The sequence below is a fragment of the Danio rerio genome, chromosome 23 (assembly GCF_052040795.2).
Source record: "Danio rerio strain M-AB ecotype USA chromosome 23, GRCz13ab, whole genome shotgun sequence".
Classification (NCBI taxonomy): domain Eukaryota; kingdom Metazoa; phylum Chordata; class Actinopteri; order Cypriniformes; family Danionidae; genus Danio; species Danio rerio.
The window spans coordinates 41,534,547-41,560,410 of record NC_141043.1 but is presented as its reverse complement, the minus strand read 5'-3'; the positions used below and the strand labels follow the sequence as shown (position 1 = coordinate 41,560,410).

Genomic DNA, 25,864 nt, shown 5'->3' with positions numbered 1-25,864 from the left:
GTAGATATTTGGACTAGAAACAAAAAAAATCTAAGTAAGAAAAGCATTTTTTGCAGTGAAAGCTAAAGGTTATGCAATAATTGCATTTCATATATGTGAAACTGAAAATTAAATTAATCAGATTTTAGGTACTTGATATTAACAATTGTATTTGAATGACGGCCTTTTTGGTGACATTTTACATTATTACTCTTGATATAAAATTTATAAGCCTATGTTACGCAATGTACATTTTCCAGTGAAAAGGTAATACTGATTTCAACGATAAAGGTTTACACAAACAAGAATTTAATTTATGATAGATTAAACTGAACTGCAAACTCTCTCATATCAATAATTATGAATTGTGACCTATCTAATGACATCTAACTAGTGAAAATACCTCTCCATTTACGCTTTTTAAAAATAAATTAACATTGGCAATAGTGACAATTGATAAATTAACATACTTACTTGTCTATTCTTAATACAAACAATTGAACTGCTACAAGTAAACAGCAAACATGTAAACACAACTTCACCAGTAAACACACAATTGCTGATATCAAAGCTTAATGTTTTAATAGAAATAATAGCATTTCTTTTATGTGAAACTTTTCACAGTGATGGGTTGCAGCTGGAAGGGCATCAGCTGCGTAAAACATAAGCTAGATAAATTGATAGTTCATTCCACTGTGGCGAACCCAGATTAAAGCAACTAATCCGAAAAGAAAATTAATGAATGAAACAGAAAAATTAAACCAGTCAGTATTTAGTTTTTAGATATTAACAATTGCATTTGACTGCCTTTTTGGTGACATTTTACGTTACAATTCTTGATATAAAAGAATATTAGCCAATATTATGTTAGGTACTGAATATTATGTTACATTTTATAGTGAAAAACGTAATGCTGACTACAAAAAAATGCATTGATGCTAGCATAAACTAAACTGCAAACCAGGAATTAGTATTTTAGTGAAACTTGGATCGTATCTTTAAAGAATTCATAGTCAAAACAGCTTTTCATATTGCTTTATAATTTGCTGTTTTTTGACAGACTTACTTACAGTGATGCAGTGGCCAGGTTAAACAACACACCGTCGTCCATCATTCAGCAAACAAATGCTGACGAGAAAGAGCAAATTAGCCATTATTATGATGTACAGTCGACTAGTTAAAAGTCTTAGGGGCTTTAATCATAGATGCAGGAGTAAACTGTTTAATGTACATAATGTTATCGTACATTTAAAACTGGGAGTTATTTTATCTGTGCAAAACCTTACACGTCTTTGTGTAAGGAGTTTATTGTGTCCCGCTAAATCGAGCAACCTGCACGTGGTTTCCAACGTTAGCGGTTTATGTATTTGGTTATACCGCCCTCTAGTGTGTGGACAGGCTAATCACATTTTAGCTTCCACATGCTAGATTTTTAGCCATTGGTCAGATCATTTAAAACGTGTAGAAATTATTGTCTATTTATCATTTAGTGATCAACTGAGTATAACTATTAAATCAGTTAAATATAAATATAGTAGCAAAACCACCATGTTCATCGTCCAGAAGCATAGAGGGTAAAGAAACTGCATTCATATGTGTTGTGTGTGATTGCTATATGCTAATACACAAAAAATATTATAACAAAAATAATCTTGAATAAAACAAAAAACAGTAGCTTTCATTTGGCGCTCTGATTTTAACACGAATGAATAGCCTAATAGTGTAAAAGTAGGTTACACGTGGAGTGTTTAGTAACGTTAGCCTATTTACAACACCTAGTTAATTAAAAAAAACTATAGTGCTGCTAGCACTATACACGACCATATTATTCTATACTATTCTTACAACTGTTATGAACTGAAAAAACTTTATAAATTTATATTACTGTGTGGTCTACTTTATTTTTATACTAAACATGGTGTATTGTAAATTACAGTAGGCTATAGGGCAGGGATAGGCAAACTTGATCCTCAAGGGCCGGTGTCCCTGCAGAGTTTTGTTCCAACGCTAATCAAACACACCTGCTTGTAGATTTCTAGTGATCTTGAAGACACTGATCAGCTTGTTCAGGTGTGTTTGATTAGTGTTGGAGCTAAATTGTGCAGGACACCGGCCCTCCAGGACGGAGTTTGCCCATCCCTGCTATAGGGTAATTGGTTATTGTATTACCACTACATGGTAGTATTATGCTATGGGTAAATAAATAAATAAAAACTATTAATTACTATAAATTACTATCTCATATAGGGGCTTACAGGCGAAGCAGTGGCGCAGTAGGTAGTGCTGTCGCCTCACAGCAAGAAGGTCGCTGGTTCGAGCCTCGGCTCAGTTGGCATTTCTGTGTGGAGTTTGCATGTTCTCCCTGCGTTCGTGTGGGTTTACTCCGGGTGCTCCGGTTTCCCCCACAGTCCAAAGATATGCAGTACAGGTGAATTGGGTAGGCTAAATTGTCCATAGTGTATCAGTATGAGTGTGTGTGTGGATGTTTCCCAGAGATGGGTTGCGGCTGGAAGGGCATCCGCTGCGTGAAAACTTGCTGGATAAATTGGCGGTTCATTCCGCTGTGCCAACCCCCGGATTAATAAAGGGACTAAGCTGACAAGAAAATGAAAGAATGAATAGGGGCCTACATAATAAGACCAATGCTGACTAAGCACCTTTATAGTACTTGATCCATGGGCCAAAAACTGAGTAGGTGGATATGAAAATGTTAAAGTTTGTCCCAAATCCTATTGCTTTCTTTTCTGTAGAAAACAAATGTTTAATAATTATAATTAACAATTAATAAGTAAAAAAAAAAGTAGCCTATATAATTGATAGTTTACTTTAATGGAAAACAATATAGAATGTATTATTGTTTATTCATTCATTTTCTTTTCAGCTTAGTCCCTTTATTCATTAGGGGTCGCCACAGCAGGATGAACCGCCAACTTATCCAGCATATGTTTGACGCAGTGGCTGCCCTTCCTGCCACAACCCAACACTGGGAAAACACCTATACACTCTTGCATTTATGCACAAACACTACTGCCAATTTAGCTTATGTATTATTGTATAAATATTAATACGAAGTATTTCCCATCCATTAAGCTGGATATTTTAAAACTCAAATTCAGTGGACATATATGGCTCTTATGAACTATTCTTGCATTACAAACTGTGAATGTTTAAAATAAATACACACACACACACGTCGAAAATACAATAGGCTATAAAATAGGCTCTTTTATAAACATATTCTGGAGTAGATGAAAAAATAGACTCCTGGCTAATCACTTTTGCTCCTGTAACTGATGAAAATCAGTGTTGGGGAAAATTACTTTAGAAAGTAATGCATTACAATATTGAGTTATTCCCCAAAAAAGTAACTAATTGCGTTACTTAGTTACTTTTTATTGCAAGTAATAGGTTTCGTTACTTTTGCGTTACTTTTCTTTACTGGTTGATGCTTGATCTCTTACAGAACTTGCAGGTTTTTTTTTCTTTTTAATAAAGAACCTCTGTCATTAGCAATGCACTGTATAACCTACACATTTATTTACCTTATTTTTTTTGTCTTAGAAGTACAAACCATTTAAGTACAATAGCTTTTCTTCCAAGTGTTCAAAATAATGAACATTCTCTCATCTAAATTTTTATTCAGCAATTTACTTCTTAAAAGCTAATTAATTTAAGAAAAAAGTAACTTGTTACATTGCTTTAAAAAGATAAAACTTAAATATTATTACTGCATTATGCAGTACTTTACTCGTTACTTACAAAAGTAATATTATTAAGCAACTCCTGTTACTTATAATCCGTTACCCACAACATTGATGATAATAATATGCACAATCAAATAAAAAAAATTAAATTTTAAATTAATTATTTATCTCTATTTCTTTCAGATTTTATTTGACATTTAATTGATTTGGTAAAAATAAATACTAGTGTATTCTACCAACATTCAATATGCTAAAATTAAAAATATTAACTAAAATAATAATAAACAAGAGAATGGCTCGAATGATTCTTATATTATAAATCGTTAACCAAATCAAGCTTTTTTTTTACAGCCTGAAAATGCAATACTCAATTTTTATTTTTTGAATACATTTTTGTTTATTGTAAATCCTAAAATTTATAATAAATTGGTTCAAACTGCACAATTACACATGAATGTTTCATTTCTAATGACTCATGTAAGGGTAAAGCCACAAAAGGATTAACTACCATAATTTCATGCCAAAAGTGCTTTTTGTCAAATCATGACTCCAAATTTTGACAATTATAATGCATTATTACTTATTTACTCCCAGGGCCATTCATATCCAAGTTGACATTTAGCCACACTATTGCTGTTCCGTAAAATCTAGTTTTTATGAGGCGAGTTGTTAGCCCAATGCTCAACCCCCATTCTGGAGGACCAGGACATACACTACGGACAATGTAGCTTTTCCAATTCACCTACAGCACATGTGTTTGGACTGTGGGGGAAACCTACACGACCACAAAAAGAACATTCAAGCTCCACACAGAAATGCCAACTGACCCAGACATTGCAGTATTACCAGTTTTATACAACCTCCCCATTCAAGATTAAAATAAAACACAGCTCACCCTTAAACCAGCATGTTTAATCCTCAGAGTCTACTCAAATGAAACAATGACATTTCTTCCAGTTTCCGCAACTGCTTTATTCTGGGGGTCTGCAATACACCTGGCTTAATAACAAGGTGAGTTACAAAGACTGTAAATCCAAAATTACACATTCTGTTAAAGACCAAACAGCATCATTTATGAAACAATGGACAAGATGGAGTAGAAAAGCATCTCCGCTTCATTATTTTTTTGTTTTGCACGCCTGTGATATCCTTACCACAAGAAAGAAACTAACGACACAATATCATTAGTGAAAGTGCAAAAGAAAGACAAAAAAATTGGGAACAAATACACCCTAGAGTTGAAAAAAAAAAGTACAAATACTAATAAATTTACACATGGCTGCCGCTACGTCTTCCTAAACCAAACTACCAATTCAATGCATCTACAGCTGAAATACTGAGCGAGAACAAAAAAAAAGGATTGAATTTATACTGGCGTAAAGCAGCGTTGGTGACCCGAAATCCATCATCAAGACAGCGACAGCCATCATTTATCATAAACGATCTACAAATCCGCCCAAAAAAAACTAAATAAGAGGTAATTCCTTATTGAGGAGTGAAGCAAAATAGAGAAACAAATAGGCTTCAAGTTTATTAATCAAGGAAATACGACGCATTTGCTTCAAGCTCATGAAAACCCCTTAAATATTATGAAATAAGTTAACTTTACCGGTGGTCTTTAGGGAGAAAGAAAGAAAGAGTTAGTATATTGAACACAGAAAGTAACAGAAACCAGAACAAGCTATAAAGACACAAAGACAACCTACTGAAGTAACACACTCGCCTGAAAATAAATACACTTGATTATTAGATTAAAAAGACGCGATAACAAAAACATTCTGGTGTTCAACAAAACTACAACAAAAACGTTCACCACACATTTAGGCGAAACTGCTCAGCATTGGCGGCGCAGAAATAATAATAATAATAAAAAATAATAATAAATCACAGTTATGTTTCTCAACAATCCTGAGGATTACATTGAATGTCTGTCGTCACAGTGAAAGAGGTTTCACGCAGTCCCTGCATTGCTTTTATTTGCTTTATAAATGTACCAACACAACAGTACACAGTACGTCACCATCGCTTTCCAAAAGTCTCGAATCCGAGACAGTAACACAGCAGCTAGATTTTGTACTTTCAGAAAAAAAAAACATCCTGTTCTCTGCATAGCATCAAGTTGACCTGTAGAGGATGTTAAACATTAACAATATAGACAATCTTACACTATCAGAGGAGCACAAGTCCCCTGACTACTCCTTGTTTATTTGGTCAGTGCCGTTCGCTCGTATAAAAGGTAATTGAGGCACTTGTTTGGGTTTTTTTTTTGCGGTTTGATTAGTACTCAAGCCATCATATAAGCCCACTGACCCACAATAGATTCACAAGTCAACTGTCGTGCGTCTGACTTTGTGTTAAGTGCACCGCAGATTAATCTATTGCCGTAATGGAATGCAAATTGAATCAAAACAACACCGTCTGAGGCTGCAGTTTATATTCGTATAGTCTTCCGGTCCAGAGATTGCAACCTTACAGTGTTCATCCTTTCAACACGTCAAACCCTTCAGCATTAGTGTCTGAAGAACGTCCCCAAAAAACAAAAACTAACAGTTAAACTTTTCTTCTTAAAGCCGATGGCGATGTGGTCAACATTTTCTCTGCTTGTTTGGAAGCTGTGGATGAGATAATGATGGTTAGGTTCATGAACAACATTGAATGCATTACCTCTAAAAAATGACTGCTGAAGACATTTACCCTGGATATTTTCTAAGAGCTCTTATCTGAAGGTCCACCACAGCGTTCATTATTCAGAGGGCTGCTTTGGATTCTCCTCTGAGACATGCTAGTGGAGTATTGAGGGAAGATCAAGGACCTGCTCCCTAAAGAGAGGAGCATAACGGGGTAGGGTTCAGTCATGATCCTAGATCACCTCCTGACTAAACATTCACCAAGAACATTCAAAAAGCCAATGGTAAAGTCTTCTTTTAATATTTTTTAATTTACTGCCTGCAGTTTTACAGAAATAATGCTTCTCTTAAAGGATAGTTCACTCACGAATGAACGTTACCTCATCGTTTATTCTCCCTAATGTTGTTTTAAACCTATTAGAGTTTCTTCTGTTGAACCCAAAAGGAGGTGTTTTGAAGAATGCTGGTGGTTGGTGCTTCAAAGGGTTCCAGAAACCAGCTTTCTTCAAAATGTCACTTCATTTTCATTGAAACAGACTCATTGGATGGAAGCAAGATGGTGCTGCTGTTGTTTTCGGGCCTGCGTATAGACCATTTTGAGGGATATAAACAAAAACAATGGTTTTTCTGTTTTACATTTTTAAATTTCTATAGCTTCTGAGAATCCACATAATAATAAATAACGTTATGATAGCTGCTTTAACATGAATTTATTATTAAATTGCTTCTTGTTACAGTTATGAAATAGTTTGATAACAAACAGGAAATGTTCATGGGCCAATGACATGACCACATTGAAATGGTCTATACATCATCTGACTCTAGCAAAGCAAAATGCTGTTAGCATTCTTCAAAATATCTTGAGTTCAATAGAAGAAAGATGCTCAAAATGGGATTTGAACAAGTGAAGGATGAGTAAATGATGACAATTAGAATATTGGGGTGAACTATTCCTTTAATAATTAAGCTCCCATAGTGTCTGAATGAAATGAAAATGTACAACGTTATTAAAGTCTAATTGTGATCAATTAATATGTGCAAGTTAATCCACTGAAAAAACATTTTGATTTGTTTATTACAGGGTGTCCACGGGATCTTAAAGTAATTAAAGTTGATAAATCAATTATGAGAAAATTAAAAACTATAAAAAGTCTTAATCGCGTTTTTACAAGGTCTTAAATTTTGTTAAAACATTGTCCAAAGGGTTTTACTGCAAAAAACCATAAATATATTTATTTTCCACTTAATATTAATGATGACATGCTCAATCCACGAAATTGGCATGGGCCGGGGCACGTCCGGTCAAGCTCCTCTGTCCAGGTGATGTTACGTAATTTGTGACAAACGCAGGAGGTGCACGCTCTCCTTATGTAGCAAAACCATAGAGCGAAACAGACGGCGAAATGGTAAAGTAAGTTTGTGTACTCCTGGTTGGAGAAAGACGAGTTTGAACAGTGGCTGAAGCCTGTCGCTGAAAACAACCGCGTAATTTAATATTTCAAGCTTTATTTTTTCCGAGCTTATCTGAGTTCTGTTGCATGGTTGCGCCCCGTTGATTTATTTGATTACATCTATTTATTAACAACTGTTTATTAACAAATGTTTGATACTGATTAGAACTTGAAGTTGAGATGAGGTCTTAAAATATTCTGAGAAGGTCTTTAAAAAGTCTTAAAAAGTTATTGAAATTATCTTTAGGATTCCAGCATATACCCTGTGTTAATCAAAATCAAACCATTTGTTTCTACTCGGGAAAGGCAGTACTTATTGATGATGTCAGTTTGACGAAATGGTTGAAATTTGCTTAGCCATGCCCCTCCAACCAATAGTTGGAGCTCAAAAATAAAATGAGTCACCTACTCGATACCCCCGTTCAGATGCAAACATGTCATCATACTTAACGTACACGTAGACTTTAATGTGTGATTTAAGACCCTATAAAATACATTTAATTCAATTTTTTGTCACTTCAATGTAATGGGTAAAACAAAATCTTTGCAATCAAAAAGCATGTCAAATTAATTGAAATCAGGAAACTCATTCAGTTAAAAATAATTTAATATAATAAAATATTAATCATCTTAGAAACCCTATGGTCTTTTTTTCTGAAAAATAAGCTACACCAGACTTTTTATCAATATTGATGAATTGTCACAAAAAAGATGCTGATAGCTTCTATGTGTACATTATTATGATAATATTGCTCTCATAAAACGGTAAAACGCTGGTGAAGTGACACTCAGAACTTCAAATAGTATTAGTAAATAAAAGTTATGATAGTTTGTTCAGACATTTAAATAGTCTCATTGGATTAATATTCAGAATCAATAGTCAATATTAGGGCTGCACAATATATAGTTTAAGCATCGATGGTCACATCGCAGGATACACAATGTTGTGTTGGGTTTATAGTTGATCAACAATTAACAACGCAGACTTTATATTGATGAATTGTCACAAAAAGATGCTGTGAGTTTTTGTGTGTAGTTATGGTAGTCTGTTCAGACATTTAAAGTCTTATTGGATTAATATTCAAAATCAATAGTCAATATTAGGGCTGCACAATATATCGTTTCAGCATCGATATCGCAGCCTATGTGTCCAAAATGGTCACAATGCAGGATCCACCACGTTGTGTTGGATTTATAGCTAATCAACAATTTAAAAACACATGAGATTTGTGAAGTAATTGCAAAGTATAGCCATAACAGAGTGAAACTTTATCTTTTGCATGTTATAAATGCTTTTCAAAAGAGTTAATACAATACTATACAGTGTTATTTTCCACTTCATTATTTAATTTCTGTACATGAATACGGTTTGACTCTCAGGGAAAACCATACAACATTTTTTTTTGCTCAGTTGTAATTATTCTTGCTTGCAATTTGCTTATTTTTTATACATTATTCACACCCGTATATAAATTAATACCCCCCCCCCCACCCCAAATAGGGCTATACAAGCTATCCAATAAAATTTTATTCATAATCTAAATATATAAATCGCAGAAAACCAAAATATCGCAAAGTCAGACTTTTCCATTATTGTGCAGCCCCAGTAAATATCAATAATATTTGTATTTATATTCACAATGACATCAAGAATTGCATCATTTTTTATGTCTAATGGGGGTGGAGCTTAGGATCTTATTCATAAAGCTTTGCAACACTAATTGCTGGAATTTTCTTTCTTGGACTAAGTAGTCTAAAAAATATGTACTTTTACATTCATTTAAGTGAATTTTAGTGCCGTATCTGTTCTTTTATGCCATTATTTTCCTTCAACCTGCAGTCACTATTTTTCTTGTCTAAAGTGTTTGGCTAAAGTAGAATAATCAGTCCTGTAAATAAATCGCATCATACAGAAAACAACCTCAAGACACAAAATCGTTACATTCAATGACCGAGGGACTGTTTATGACAGTGTTTCCCAACCATGTTCCTGAAGGCACACCAACAGTACATATTTTGAAAGTCTCCCTTATCTGAATCATTCATTTTAGGTTTTTTAGTCTCTTCTAATGTTCTGATGAGTTGATTCAGGTGTGTTTGATTAGGAAAATGTTAATATGCGTACTGTTGGTGTGCCTTTAGAGACAGGGTTTGGAAACACTTGTTTACACCATGTCACTGATGTTTACTGACAGATGTTTACTGTATGATGACTGAAATTACATTTTTTACAAGAATTACATTTGCGAATAAATTTACACAATCGCATATAAAAGAATGAACATTTTACTGTGTAATACTCACTATTGGGTACTTTTAAAAGGGCTACTGTTTACTCATACTTTGAGTAATAATTACAGAAACTTCAATCAGAAGTGCAACAGTGCTACAGAAGAACTACAATCAGAAACCTTTTCTTGTACTACATTTATGGGCAAGTAATGGTACTTTTAGTTGAGTATGTTTTTTAGTACTTCCACCACTGGTTGTATTAGCTTGTGTGCAATTTTTATGATCAACTACTCACCGGAAACTGGTGAGGACATGACACCATGGCTGGAACTTGGAGCGATGGGATGATAGAGCGAGGCCAGGTTGTTGGGAGTGTAGGTGCGGAGCATGTTCATGACATTCCAGTCAGGCTGCATGCTGTTTGAAGACGCTGTAGGGGTCACCTTAATCGAAGCCAAGGGTGAATGTGTCTGCAACGAGGTTTTAGCGTTCCTGCCTGAGGGCACAAGCCTGTTGAAATCCTCTCCAAGCCGCCCTGATGCAGTATGCAGAGGCTCAAAGGACTTCTGTCTTTTGCTGGAGGGTTCCCCGACCTCCATTTGAGTCAAGTTTCGAAAACGATCCGAAAGGCAAAGCCTCGCTGGATCCGTGGGCCACACCATTCCGTTTTTGCCCATCCTCTGATTCATCTCATGATCCAGGACAGGCTTCTGCTTGGGAAGCTCCCTATCGATTACCGACGGCACGTTGAATTTCCTGCTAGACTCTTGCTCTGGCTTTCTAGGCAGCAAGTTGGTTGCATCCAGTTCTCTGCCCCGGTGCTGATCTCTCCAGCGCTCTTTCACAGGAGAAACCTTAGACATCTGAGGAGGTTTCTGAAGCTTCTCCGGAGGTTGGCGTAGAGGGGATTTGGTTCGACGTGGATGCCTCCTGTTGATGTGGGCCAAAGGAGCGACATCTTTGCCTTCAAGAGCTGGTGGGCAACCAGTGTACCGTTTCAATTTCTGAGGTCCCCTGTATCCGTTCTTCTTGATGTCCAAATTCTGCTTGTGGATAAGCTTTTTATGCATCAGGAGAACCTCGGGATAAAGGGTCTCATAGGAGCAAGAGGTACACGTGTTGGTCAGTAACAGGTTTCTGGGTACTGAGGTAGCAGATATAGAGAGAGACACTTTGAGAGACAGATTCAGTGGTGCCTCAGAAGCTTCTTTCTCCTCCATTTTCAGATTTGCTGGTAATGGGTATTTTTTGTTGTCCTCGCTCAAAGGGGTGTACGGAGTTGCGACAGGAGAACTTACAAACTCTTGCTTAACTTGAATGGAAGGACTTGTGCTTTTGATAACCTGGCTCGTGCCTAGTTCATGTTTAACACTGGCAGGGAGAGGTTTAGGAGCAAGCCATTGTTTGGGTGGTTTTGAGGCTTGTTTGTTATCTACATTCTTGGGAGGTTCAATGGCCTTGATGATATTTCTAGCAGACGGTGTGGCGGGAATGTTCGGGATTTCCGTGAACGGTTTGTCCTTATGACGTCTGTCTAGATGATACCTCAAAGAGGTTTTCTGTGCTGCAGCATAGTCACAATATTCACATTTATAAGGCTTTTCACCTGTGAATGAAAAAGAAAGATGTCAAGACACCATAAAAAATAATAAAGAACCCCCATCTTTAAATAAAACAGAGATGCAACTCAAGACTTAAAGCACAGGCCTCAAACTCAGTTCCTAGAGGGCAGCAGCTCTGCACAGTTTTGCTCCAACCCAGATCAAACACAGCTGATCCAACTAATGAAGGTGTTCATGACTCTTTGGAACATCTCCATTATTTGGATCAGCAGTGTTTGATAGGGTTGGAGCAAAACTGTGCAGAGCTGCAGCTCTCCAGGAATTGAGTTTGAGACCCATGACTAGGCCCACACGGAATCTGCGCCCGCAGAATTCCGCAGATTTTCCGCAGATTTTTAGCCCATCATTAATTCTGTTTATTTACTTGAGTAAATGTGTAAATCTGAATTTATTCAGTTTTTATTCAGTAATGTTTTACTTTTTATTTCATATATTAAGGTTTTGGTTATGATACTCCGCTGGATACTCCCAAAATAATTCAGCAGAAATCCGCAGATTTTTACCAAAATTCTCAGCAGAAATAGCAAAAAACGTCCGCAGATTCCGTCTGGCCCTGCCTATGACTTAAAGGGATTGTTCACACAAAAATTTTTATTTACTCAAACTCAACTAAATGTTTGTAACCACGTGAGGATATTTATTCTGTTCAACACAAAAGATATTTTGAAGAAAGCTGAAAACCTGCAACCACTGACATCCATGGTAGGAAATACATGTACAAAAATACTCTAGAAGTCAACGGTTACAGGTTTACAGCTTAGTTCAAAATACCTAATTTTGTTTTCAACAGAAGAAAGAAACTTTTTTCTGGACAAGTAAAGAGAGATTAAATGATGAGAAAATGTTAATTTTTGGAAGAACTATACCTTTAACTAAAGACAATAGAATAAAGTACTCACCAGTATGTGTCCTGAGATGAATATTGAGGTAATAATTAGAGCGGAAAGTCTTGCCACAGTAATTGCATTTTCTCGGAGCAAGAATTTTGAGCTTCATTTTACCCTGTCCATCCTCAAGTTTATCTGTAAGGAAACAAATGACATGTTTAGAATTAGACTTCGGTATCAAATTTACTTGATTAATTTCTGAAGTTTTTAACCATTGATTATAGTTATCATAACCAAACAGTTATAGTTATATTAGTTATATATTTATTGTGTATACAGACTAAGGGTAAATTAACACTTTAAACAAATTAAACTGCGAAAGTATGATAAAGTACAATAGAGAACACTTTGCAATGGTCATATTAGTAAATGTTAGTTAATGGATTCAAATCAACAGAGAAATAGCCATATTATAGTTAATGAAAAACATTACAACTGGATTTTATTAGTTTAAACTATTAAAACTAGGCATGGCTCGGTATAAGTTTGTGACGGTTACCCTTGGATAAAAATATCACGCTATCAAGATATTGTGATTACTTCTCTAAAATAAGTCCTTTTTAAATGTCTTAGTAAAAAAAAAAAAAAACATTTTCCCAATTGAACACAATATACAGTATTTCAATTTACATTTTTTAAAATTTACAATTCACATTATAATATTGTGGAATAGTAAACATGTCAGGCTAAATAATTAAAATAAATCATTGACTTCAGCTAGCTTCATTAGCTTAAAAAAACAGATTTCTTTACAACACACACAAAAAAAAAACATGAAATATACCTTAGAAACGGTATAACAGAACATTTTTGTGGTTTTAAAAACTTGACTTTTTCAAACCGCGGTAAACCATGAAACCGGTTATCATGCCATGCCTAATTATGACTTTTGGTTTTGATTCGTTACTGGACATTAACATCACCTAGATTAATGGATTAGAAAGATTAATAAACATTTTTGTATTTGTCATTACATTGAATTTAATTTAATTAAATTAACCAATGTTAAAAAAAATTTAACCTTACTGTGCAGAGTTAACAAGCAAAACACCTATAAATAGTCACAAAATTTTCAATGACCAAGATCAGATGAGCTTGTTTGAAATGATTAGATTGGAATGTTTGAAAATAAATTGCCAAGTATTTGGTGCTGTGATGAACAACCACTGCCAACACAACAATCTGAATATCCCTAAAAGACTATCTAAAATTCAAATAAACAATTATTTAATGTATTTTGAGGTGTCCACAATATTGTGCAAGATCATTATTATATATTGAATATCAGCAAATGTTTATTAGCTTATGGAAAACATCTATTCAATTCATGCTTATTTCTACAGCGCTTTTACAATGTAGATTGTGTCAAAGCAGTTCAACATAGAAGTTGTAGTAAAATGAAACTGTGTCAGTCCAGTTTTCAGAGTTGAAGTTTAGTTTAGTTCTGTGTGGTTTAATTTTCACTGCTGAAAGTACAAACACTGAAAAGCAAATCAATCGACAACAAGTCCCAATCAAGCAAACTTAAATAAGATATTTAAGCTTAAATAATTGTAATTGCAATAATGATTAATAAATAATAATCCCTATTGCTTAAATACAACATGGTATTCTGTACAATCTGCAAGTTTTTCTTCATTTAATACCAGCAGAGGGAGCTCTAAGATCTAAATCTGCACAAAAAAAAGGTTTGTGTGAAGAAGTTACAACTGAACCAGTCAAACAGAAGGAGCTTCTTCAATAGCACATAATTATGGTGTACATACAATATAAAAAGACGATTACAACCTATTGACTGTTTGTTGTGTTTAACATGCAATTAAAAATGAATAAAGATGCAAATACAATACAAAGCACTTTGGCTAAAATACCTGGATTAAAGGCGTCAACTGGCACTCCCTCTTCAGAGCCATCCTCTGAATACTCATCTGCTCGGTCCAGAGATGAGCTGCTACAAGAACCAACGCTCTGTGCCCTTCCATCCACAGGTGTGGTGGGGCTCTCCGCTCCTCCTCGTTCCTTCTTGTGAATTCTCGAATGAAGGACCAACTGATGGTACGTCCTAAAGATCTTCCCACACTCTTCGCAATTGGTTGGCTTGTCTTTACGAATCAGACCCTTTTGCTCAGGTGATGGAGAAGGAGTGTCTGAAGGCTTGAGTTCACTTCTTAGGCCTCGTCTGGCAGGTTTATCTCCGGAAGCCCAGATTGCCCCAAGTTCCTCTTTTTCAGACCCCGAGTCTTCATTGTCAGAATTAGAGTCTGCATTGAGCTCCTTGGCTAAGTTTGGACCTGCCGCAATCTTGCCCCTTGTGGCCAACTGCCAGGCTTGGTAGGTGTTGAAAGGATCGAGTTGTGATATCCATCGTCCAGTCGGATGCTTCGGTTCTGCTTCTCTGGCAACGGAAGGATGCAACTGTAGGTTCTGCAAAAATGCATGTTGGGATACAGGAAGCTCCTCAGCAGGTTGGTCATGAGTGGAGATGTTCTCATCTGCTTCTGCATCTCGATTGTGAACTTTACTGTGCTCAGCCAAAGCTTCCTTGTTGTGGAAAAAGAAGCCGCATACCATGCACATTTTGTATGACGTGACCACAGGGGATGGTGGCTGGTCTTGAATGACATCATTGACAGTGGCTGGGATCTCCAGCTCATGGTTTTTGCTTTTAGACCCAGTCTTCCCATGAGTTCTCATGTGGTTCTTAAGGAACCACGGCTCTTTGAAACGACGCCCACAGATGCTGCAGCAGTATGTAAAAGAGTCCTTGTGTTTCCTCATGTGCGTCTCCAGCTCTGTCGCATCTTTGATGGCCTGGCCGCACACAGCGCAACTGAGTTCCTCGTTTTTTTCCACAGCAGGGCAGGTCTTAGAACGGGCCCTGTCACCAGGGGTTAGGAATTCTGCTTCCACGCGCAATACTGCAGGTCCGTGGAATGTTGTGGGATGCTGGGAAAGAAGGTGTGGTCCCAAGTCTTCCTGATGCAGAAAGGTCTCCTCACAAAACATGCAGTCTAGAGGCAGGCTACTTTCTGCCAGGATGCCTGGTTTTTCCACCAAGCTGGCATGAGGTGTCATGCTAGAACCAGTACCAGGCATGCTTGCACTGCTGTGGCTAAGGATGTCATGACCAAGTCCATCAGGACTTTCCACATATGGGATCAATGGGTGGGTAGGCATGTCAGCAGGAATTTACTAGGGTATTTTTTTCTAATTCACTTGAAAGCTTGTATGAAACCAAGGAAGGAGACATGTGAGGGGGAAAAAAAAGGAGTCATTCATCTGAATTACTCACGAAAGGCATCAAACTTCTATGAAATTTTCAGAATTTTCCTAGAAGACTTTTGAGAAATATTTTGAATTTCAGAACAGTGCATAATCTGAGGGTTTCAGTGAAGCCATTCCTGTAAAACAGAAGCAGTCGAGGCTTGCCATTCACTGCCAGGTAATGGGGCATACACCTGATAAGTTGATTTCCTGTGATTCACACAGAGGAATTGTCCTGACAGGCAAAACCTGAAATGGAAGATAAAAACAAAGTCAGGTGTGGCCACTTCTGCGGAATGTAATCAACTCAGGACTACAGATACAAATGAGTTAATTAGATTTGTACTGTTACTCGAGATGAAACTTGATCAGTCGCATGAATTACTAAAAAAAAAATTATCTGGTGGCTTCTTAAATAAACTGAAGACAAATGAAAAGCATTTTTACCTATCCTGCATTTTCATAAAGTGGATCAAATACCAAACAAATTACAAAATATGCATTCTGTTGTTACAGCCGTTGTTATTTTAATTTAGAATACATTCATGTTTCAGTCATTAAAGTAAGTTAAAGCTATCAAAATGCATTTGTAACTTAGTGAATCTTTAAAAACTGCTCAATTAAGAAATAGTCCTATACGATTTGATTTCCCTTTTGATTTAATAACAAATATTAATGATAATTAGTTAATAAATGTCTTTCCATCCCTAAGCCTGTGGATTTGACTTCAAAGCCATCTGAAATGGGAATGAACTCACAGTTATAGGGTTGTCAAGGGTACAGCCTAAGTCTATAATAATTGTGCCCTTGAGAAAAGCCCTCATGGCCAAGTTACTCCAGTGGGGCTGTCGCTACTCCATGCCCAAAGTAAAAAGAACAGACTGTGATAAGATTTAAAAGTAAAGTATTCACTTATATAGAAAATGTTGTTAATTGTAAGTAGTAAATGCAGCAACTTAACTTAAATTATTATTCAATCTTTTTTAATAACTAATTGTAATGTTTGAAACTGCATGTAGTAATCTTATCCGATAAGACAACATAAAAACTACATGCACATTAATAACAATGACAACATAAGTGAAGGTTTTTTATGGGCTTAGCTTGTCAAACCACAGGAAAGCTTAAAAAGAGCAGCCATTTTATAGCTTTAATGCTACAACTAGCATATGACCTTCAATGCATTTGATGCAATTTGTCCTATTTACATAAATAATAATAATAATCCACAGACAGATATATAGACAGGAAGATAGGCTAATATTGTCCTGGCATCAAATATTCATTGAATGAAACTTAGGGGAAAACTAAATGAACTACCTTATTTTGTTTCTATGACTCACAGGAAAGAAGTGCTCACTTTTTCTAAAGAAACTGCCATCTTGTAGGACACTAGTTTGATTTGATTACCTATTTGATTAAGAAAAATGATATATAGCAAGTAGTGGAACAAATTGCTTATTTTAACTTTCCCTTTCTTCCAATCCATCCATAAACGTCAAGTATACATAAGTGTGTGAGCATCTCTTTGTTAATATATCTTTATATACATACTCTAGCCTGTTCTTATTCAAATTTACAAAAGAATAAGTTTACACGCTAAATGACATTTTGCAATATTAAAAACTAACCATGACATGAAAACCTAAATGTTTTTAGACCCTGATGAAAATATAAAGTAAGTGAACATGAATAGGTCTGAATGAAACGCAACATCTCAAGTTGCAAATCTGGTATAAACTATTCTGTATTGCTTCATTCGAGCTAATTGAAGAAAAACCCAGATTTCAGATCATTAAGAACGCTTTCCAGGGGCAAACCTGACAAAATGCAGTTCTTTAAATGAGTTACGAATGAAGCAACAGGAAGCCAGAGTCAAATGCCTATCTACAGCGGTGTCCTTCACAATATCTGCGAAGCCTCACTCATGAGGCCTTAGGTGGAGTCACAGCATTGTTCTGCAACTTTTTAGCCCACCTTCCATGCTGAAACAAGCCAATATATATACACAAACCACCACATTTAGCTTTCTCTTAGGATACTATTTAACAAGGTGACTTTACAACACCCTTATTCAAGCTTAAATCTCTTGACAATTATTTTTAAGTGATTATTTCAAGTCAGAAAGAAGTACTTTAAATGCTAAACATACAAAGAGAGAATCGCTTTTGTCGTAACCAAAGGTCAAAAGTCTCCTGCTATTCCTAGCATACACATACTAGGCTTTTTTTTTTGTTTGCGTTTAACACCTGGCGGTTTATACGGCTATTTCTGTGGTGATAAAATGTACTAATGCAGTTAGACTACAAAGTTTTTACAATTTATTTTTGCTTAAACCTCTAAACATGATTTAATAGTGTTACAAATATCTTCAAAAGAATGAACTGAATAATTAATTTCTTGCCGAATTAAAGTCAATAGAAACTATTAGAACATACTTATAGTGCAAGCACACACTTCAAGTTCAAATCACTTTGAAGGGGAGACCCTACACAACATAAAAATAGACTTTGCTAATGTTAGGCACTGAAAAAAGAGAAACAGAAGCCGAAGATGTTTTAAAAAAAGAGAAACGGAGGTTGAAAAGGAAGCTACAACACTTCACTTATCTACCGAATAACCACTGTAAAAAACACACACACACACACACACAAGAGAAGGAAAAAAAAAACAAACAAAAAAAACAATCTGAATTTTTCTTACATTCTGCAGACATGCTCTAATTACAGCTCCTGCCATGCTGATTTCAACAAACAACACTGTTTACTTCTTAAAATCCCTCAACATAGCAATCCCAAACTAATCCTGAGCTAACAAATTAATGTAAAAAAAGTTCTGCAGTCAACCAAAACTGTTCAAAATAGCATAAATGTCAATGACCCCACCTATAGTAGCGTCATTATAATGCTCTAAAACACGGTTAGTTGACATGCCTGAGAAACAGCTAGAGACCAGCTGCTGTTTGTCTTGCTCTTTTGTTTGGGCTTTGCCCTGCAACCTGTTCACAAGAATAGTGTTTGCTCGCCCCAAAAGCATCCAGTTTTATCAATAAAGTTCTTTAAAAGACACAGTGTCAGTTACACTTATTGCAGTTGTCTTATAGGACAACAAACTACACAGATGGCTCATGCAAATACATGAAAAACAGGTTAGCATTACTTAAGAAAACAGTATGAGAGTCAATTGCTCGGTAACTATTTCAGAATAAAGCTCCTGCTGCTGACGACAAACAAAAACATGCATTTACTCTCTAAAATGTATAGAAATAGAAAGAATACATTGGATATATTATATGTTATATATAAAATGTGTGTATATGTAATGTAATATATTAAAATAAAAACATGCATATATATTTATAAACAATATATATTTATAAACAATATATATATATATATATATATATATATATATATATATATATATATATATATACATATATATACATACATACATACACATACACACATATATATATATATATATATATATATATATATATATATATATATATATATATATATACAAAAACCTCTAAATGCTATCTGAAATTTTCCTCCAGAATGAGCATTTTTATCAGTCTACTGTGTGTATATCAGTAATATCACTTTTATGGCAAAAGAATAAGTCCTTTTCCTGGTCTTTAAAGTGAAATATCTCGACATAAACAAAAGGAGGCTGCGAAAAACGTTCATTTCCTATAGAAATTTAAGACGACACTTTTTGCATCTGAACTCTTCATATATATATATATATATATATATATATATATATATATATATATATATATATATATATATATATATATATATATATATATAGAATGAGCGTTTGTATCAGGCTCCTGTGTGTATGTTTAGTAATATAACTTTTATGGCAACTAATAAATCCTTTTCCTGGTCTTTAAAGTGAAATATCTCAACATAAACAAAGGAGGCTGCAAAAAATTGTCATTGTCTGGAAATTTGGTTTTTGCTTCTGTCTTCATATACATATACACACACACACACACACACACACACACACACACACACACACAATAGGGGTAAAGTTGGTTTTATAATCACCCATTCGATCATCATTTAGCAGTCTCTGTATTGTTTACCATGTTACCTTGAATATTCAAATTGGAATTAGCATGCAAGTATGACTTGTAAACAACATTGACACCATCTAATTCACTGTGAACAATGTTGCAGTTTGATAGTCATTGGCTGCTAATATGATTTCCCTATTTACAATTTGCAAAGAACACTTTTCTGAAATTATATTATTAAGGAGAGTGTCTGGATGTCTGAATATAAAACCAACTTTACCTCTGTCACACACACACACACACAAACTGAGGTCGAACACAACAGTGATACAGAATGGAGAGATTTGGCGACGTCTGCTGATAAAAACGACGGTTACTGACGTCATAATGCAACTTTAAATATATCGTGTTTATTTCTTCCACCCTCAAAACCATGATATAAGTGAACTGCGAAAACGACACGCGCGTTATACGCGACAATAATGACTTACATAAATAATAATGCCTCGTGTGTGGAAGCGTGTCTTTAATGTGGCTGTAAATTTCCTGACACGTGATCATTCTAACTTGATCAGCAACTCTAGAGACTGATAGTTATTTTACTACATACCTCTCCAATATGCCAGCATGCCCCTTTTTTTCTTTGTTTGTTTCCTTTTTGGAATGTGATACAACACTCCTCCCTAACTACAGTTAAGTTGTTTGTGCTAAAGAACAATGAGATCACTATATGGTCAACCATAAGTCACAAATAACATGTATAGTTTAATGGAGGAGACTAGAAAACAAAACAGACTAGATAATCAAACAAAAACAATAACATGATATCAATAATAAAATCAAACTCTTTTTTTGATAATAAAGTTTATTCTTCTTATTCTTTACAGCTATTACTACATAACTTATTTAGTATCAAAAGCTATTATTAGTTTAAAATAGCAGGGCGGATAGCCAAATACAACTGTAGAACTTTGTTTTTTGGAGGGGGATGGTTGGGACTTTTGTAAGTTGTTTTCTATTCTTTCCCTTTCAAGTTAAGGAAGAACATCAAAAGATGTTAATGCAGTTCCTGCATTACACAAAAAGACACTAACTTCATCATCTGCTTCTATTGCATGTTATACAATAGTCTATCGGTGTCTAATGGGAACATTCGTTTCAGTTTGTTAACTTTAGTTTAACATCAACCTGTGCTCGTGCTGATAATAGAAATTTGGCTAACGACACGCTAGCGATGAGTGATATAGAAAATAAGGAACTCACCCTCCATACCTACCATTATGTTCAGACTTCGTCAGGTATTCTTATTGTGTGCCAACAATCGCTATAATAAGTAATAACGTATATGGGGTGCTAGTTTAGTAGCTGGTTTTCTTTCTTTCTTTCTGGAAATCTGATTAGCTGAGTTAGCCAATTGTTAGCCGGACGAAATGCCTTGCTTTCAATGTTTGCAAATCACTCACTATGCAGCTGTTGCGTTCAGAGAGAGAGAGAGAGAGAGAGAGAGGCGCGCTCCCGTGGGCAGCGATTCGTTAACGCATAGAATAGCAGTTCTTTATGAGTCGGATCCAAATGAATCGTTTACAAAGATTCATGCCAGTATGAGTCGTGCGAGTCGGTTCGTTTTAGTAAATCAAATATAAATATAACACAAACACGTAGTAGATTCCCATAAATGAGTGACTTGTATGACTCCGTTCTTTAATGAGTCAAACCACTTATCAATCAATTGCAAAGTTTGAATAACAGAACAGGAAGGTGTTGTAAATGAACCAAACAAACAATGCAATGTTTACAACATCTTAACACATAAAAGAAACCAAAAGGGGTTTAACATTCTAAATGTTTGCGTTATTAAATTGTATTTAACCTTAAATATTGGCTTTGGATTAAATATTAATAATTTGAGATAAATAAGAATTGTAAACTGATCTGGGTCCGAACTAAAATTATTACAGTAATGTCAAACAACAATAGAGCTGTACTGAAACATACCAGAATGCCACGCTGGGACATAAGGGACCACGTGCTGACGTAATTACGTCGTTACGCCAAAAAAGAATCCATGAACAGTACAAAAGAACCGAATCGGGGGGAGAAGAACCGAGTCAGACGCGTGTGGGAGGCAAGCGCGTCCACGCAACAGACCGTTCTGTGGAACGTCGCGCACCTCTGATCACGTGACCCGCTGAACTATTCTTCATCAAGATTATTACAGTTGAACTGCGGTTTACGGTTATAGGTTATTATGAGCCAGGTTATAAGAGTTATGCAGAGATTCTGACGTATGTGAATGACTTATGCTAGCAAGAATGGGAAGGAAGTTAACAGTAAGCATTAGTATTCATTTTTGGCCGCATTGTAAACAAATGTCCTTTCTTCAACCGCGAGGTTCAGCTGGTAAGTTACCCGTATGTATCACGTCAATGTGAAGAGTTTCCCCAAAATGTACCTTTTATCTCGTATTAGCTTCAACTTGTATGTTCTCATTCGATATAATCTACTAATTAGTCCTTCAAGTAAAATAACTATTAATCCAATTAAGTTTACATTTGTAAGTAGGAGTTTTCATCTGTTAAAGGCTTTACAAAGGAAATGCCATTTTAAAACACTCTTCATTTTAGTCTAAAACCTAAAAGTTAAACAATAGCAATACATAATATGTTTCTTTAAAAAAATCACAAACATTTCCACTTAAATTATGCATGTATTCTGTGATGGAAATTACTTTTTCAAATCTCACAAATAAATTAGTTGTAGACTCTGACTTGCTATATTCATACTGTATTCTTGTATTTATCTACTATTTCGTCACTTTACACAATTCCACAACCAAGCAAAATTACAGCTTGACAGTAATTTCCACTGTAAAAACATATCATGTAACCAAATGAGAATAGAAATCTACATACTCCCAGTTCATATAGAGCCCCACACCCAAGATGGCATCATCCTGATCATTTGCATATAAGTCCAAATGTTCTTATCTAACTAAATTGTAGTCCACAGTCATTGTGAAGAATGTTTCCCAAAAATGTACTTTTTATTTTGCATTAGCTTCAATATGTGTTTTCCATCAATACAATGCTGACATTAGTCCTTTCACATCTTCAAATAAAATAAATCCTAATCCAGTCAAGTTAACGTGTGTAAATGAGAGTTTTCAACTGTTATGGTGAACATTAGAGGGGAAATTCTTCAGACTAAAGTTGTCTCAGGACCTACATTTTAATCAATGTCTATACATCACAATATCTTTATTTGAAAATAATCACAAACATATCTAACTAATTACATTATGCTTGTATTCTGTGGTGGAAATTACTTTTCAAATATCTGAAATAACTTAATTGTAGACATTTACTTGCTAATGTTTTGTATTTATCTTCTATTTTGTCATTTACATATGATTAAATATGCTCAAATAAATCCAAAATTACAGCTTGACATTAATTTCCACTGTAAAATATATCGTGTACCCAAATGAGAATAGAAATCTACATACTCCCAGTTCATATACATATAGAGCCCCAAACCCAAGATGCCATCATCCTGATAATTTACACATCAAGTCCAAATGTTCTCGTCTTGCCACATTTAAACTTATACAGTCTGAAGTCAATGTGAATGTTTCCCAAAATTGTACTTTTATTTCATATTAGCTTTAACTTGTATGTTCTCAATCAATATAATATTCCCATTAGTCCTTCAAATAAAATACATATTAATTCAATGGGAGTTTTCAGCCATTAAAGGCACACATTAGAAAGGAATTACCATTTTAAAACACTTGATTTTAGTCTGTAACCTAAATGTTAAACAATGTCTATACACCACAACATCTTTATTTAAATAATCACAAACATTTCCACCTAATATCATAATGCATGTATTCTGCGATGGAAATTACTTTTCAAATCTCTGAAATAAAGTAGTTGTAGACCTTTACTTGCTAACTTCATATTGTATTTCACATTTTTTACATTTACTTAATAATTTACACATGATTAAATATGTTCTAAGAATTCCACAACCTAGCAAAATTACAGCTTGACAGTAATTATTTCCAATGTAAAAACAATTCATGTACCCAGATAAGACTAGAAATCTACATACTCGTTCATATATATATATATATATATATATATATATATATATATATATATATATATATATATATATATATATTTATATATAAGCCCCACACCCAATGCCATCCTGATAATTTGCATAGAAAGTCCTAATATTTTTATCTAACTAACTTCTACAGTCAAACGTCAATGTGAAGAATGTTTCCCAAAAATGTACTTATTATTTCATATTAGCTTAAAAATTTGTGTTCTCAATTGATACAATCCTGACATTAGTCCTATCTCATCTTCAAATAAAATAAAATAAATCTTCATCCAATCAAGTTTACTTTTGTAAATGGGAGTTTTCAGCTGTTATGGCGAACATTAAAAAAAGTTAATTTTTACCATTTTAAGACACTCTTCAGACTAAAGTTGTCTCATGACCCACATTTTAAACAATGTCTGTACATCACAATATCTTTAATAAAAATCACAAACATTTCCACCCATAGGACTTTACTTTATTTCAGAGATCTGAAAAGTAATTTCCACCACAGAATACACTCTGTATTCTGTGGAGGAAATTACTTTTCAGATCTCTGAAATAAGATAGTTGAAGACCTTTACTTGCTATTTTTTTGTGTATTTATCTACTATTTTTTTTATTTACACATGATTAAAAATGCTCTTATAATTCCAAAATTACAGCTTGACAGATGAGAATAGAAATCTACATACTCCAGTTCATACATAGAGCCCCACACCCAATATGTCCTGATAATTTGCATATAAAGTCCAAATGTTCTCATCCAACTAACTTCTACAGTCCACAATAGACAAAGTTGCTTCATTTCTTTCCCTAAAAGTTTTCCATTCATCATTTATTTGGCGAGCACAGATAAGCACTGAATCGTAACTATTCTGCAACTGCACCAAACTGCAGGAAATTTGTCTGTTATTTGAGAGAGCAGATACCTATCACGTCCCCTGCACTGCTTCCCTCAACTCACACACACACACACACAGTCGGGTGGGGGAAGGGTAAAGGACTCAAACAAGAAAACACATGAATGTAAAGGCTATAGATTAAGGTTTGTTACTGTTACTTCCATTCAGATTTATTATACAGCATATTTATAGCCAATATATAGTTCTTTTTTTATTTACATATACACATATGAACATTGTTTTACATAATATGTATTCAAATAAGCAAGTAAAATGCATGCACTTTGACCTATAAAGGCTTTTGCAGAACAATCAATCATTCATTCAAGTAGATGTATCTCAAAATATCTGTGTTGTACTGTAGACACACTAACAGTCATCATGACTCTTAACGCTTACTAAGGCAGAATGCATTTATTGAGACAGAAACCATGCTGAATGTTACTGGAATAGGAGCGAGAAGTGCTTTAAACGCCCTCAGGCTAGGGACGGAAAACTGCTAAATTGAGCAATCATTTGTTCGAGAAAACTTTGTTTTTAAAATCGCTCAAACATAAAGACCCACAGAAGTCAGTTTAAGGCATTAATGGCACTTTTTTTATGGAAAATGTGACTTTGGAAACATAAAAAGTGGCTTAAACCGAACTCAACACAATAGCTTCTATGTGTTCTGTACTTATTTTGAAAAGCTGGTTGTCTTTATGCACCAGTCAAAGTCTTCTTCTTTTAAGTTGGATATTATGCATGTGAATGAAGCGGCAACTTCCCCCATCCCCCACATTTCCACACCCAGACCTCATGGAAAGGAAGATGCAGCTCTTGGGAATCTCCCTAAGGCCCTTTGCTTTTGCATTGTTCTTCTGTTTGGACTTAAATGCCATGTTAGTTTATTATTTTGCCCAAAGAGCCCCAAAAAGACACTTATTGGTTAAGTATTGTATCTATAATGGAAACATTATGATATGCTATTTGATACTGTAAGAGGTGGCATAATATCAGGCATATAGAACATATATACGTTACTAAAGAAGTGCGGTTATA

The 25,864-nt window shown here is 34.9% G+C and overlaps 1 protein-coding gene and 2 long non-coding RNA genes across 11 annotated transcripts in view; 1 reads left to right on the top strand and 2 right to left on the bottom strand.

Moving 5' to 3' along the window:
* Window positions 1-1,317, bottom strand: part of LOC141380548 (uncharacterized) — an 85,965-nt gene extending 84,648 nt beyond the window's left edge. For 3 of the 6 annotated variants that reach the window (XR_015524067.1, XR_015524066.1, XR_015524065.1), the window contains exons 1-2: window positions 1,226-1,317; window positions 1,050-1,107 (exon numbers count right to left, since the gene is read on the bottom strand). This is a non-coding gene — a long non-coding RNA (uncharacterized LOC141380548). Of the gene's footprint in view, window positions 1-900 lie in introns of all 6 variants that reach the window. The other 3 variants (XR_015524069.1, XR_015524070.1, XR_015524068.1) reach the window with 3 other exon arrangements.
* A 3,313-nt stretch (window positions 1,318-4,630) lies between these two features.
* znf217 (zinc finger protein 217) lies at window positions 4,631-21,833 on the bottom strand. 4 transcript variants are annotated; one of them, XM_087304989.1, is made up of 6 exons: window positions 21,798-21,833; window positions 14,374-16,015; window positions 12,515-12,637; window positions 10,289-11,599; window positions 6,378-6,502; window positions 4,631-6,295 (listed from the first exon to the last, which is right to left on the bottom strand). In XM_087304989.1, exons 2-5 carry the CDS (start codon window positions 15,677-15,679, stop codon window positions 6,390-6,392), a joined length of 2,853 nt encoding a protein of 950 aa, XP_087161115.1. In that variant the 5' UTR covers window positions 15,680-16,015; window positions 21,798-21,833; the 3' UTR covers window positions 4,631-6,295; window positions 6,378-6,389.
* A 143-nt stretch (window positions 21,834-21,976) lies between these two features.
* Window positions 21,977-25,864, top strand: part of LOC137489144 (uncharacterized) — a 34,489-nt gene continuing 30,601 nt past the window's right edge. The window contains exon 1 of the long non-coding RNA XR_015524094.1: window positions 21,977-22,202. This is a non-coding gene — a long non-coding RNA (uncharacterized LOC137489144). The remainder of the gene's footprint in view (window positions 22,203-25,864) is intronic.

Bases quoted from the DNA above. Each gene is read 5' to 3' on its own strand.
- znf217 (XM_087304989.1), bottom strand. From the start codon at position 15,679: ATGCCTACCCACCCATTGATCCCATATGTGGAAAGTCCTGATGGACTT. The intron at 12,638-14,373 runs GTATTTTAGCCA...GTTTCCTTACAG, and splicing joins AGTTGACGCCTTTAATCCAG to ATAAACTTGAGGATGGACAG. The intron at 11,600-12,514 runs GTGAGTACTTTA...TTTCATTCACAG, and splicing joins TCATCTCAGGACACATACTG to GTGAAAAGCCTTATAAATGT.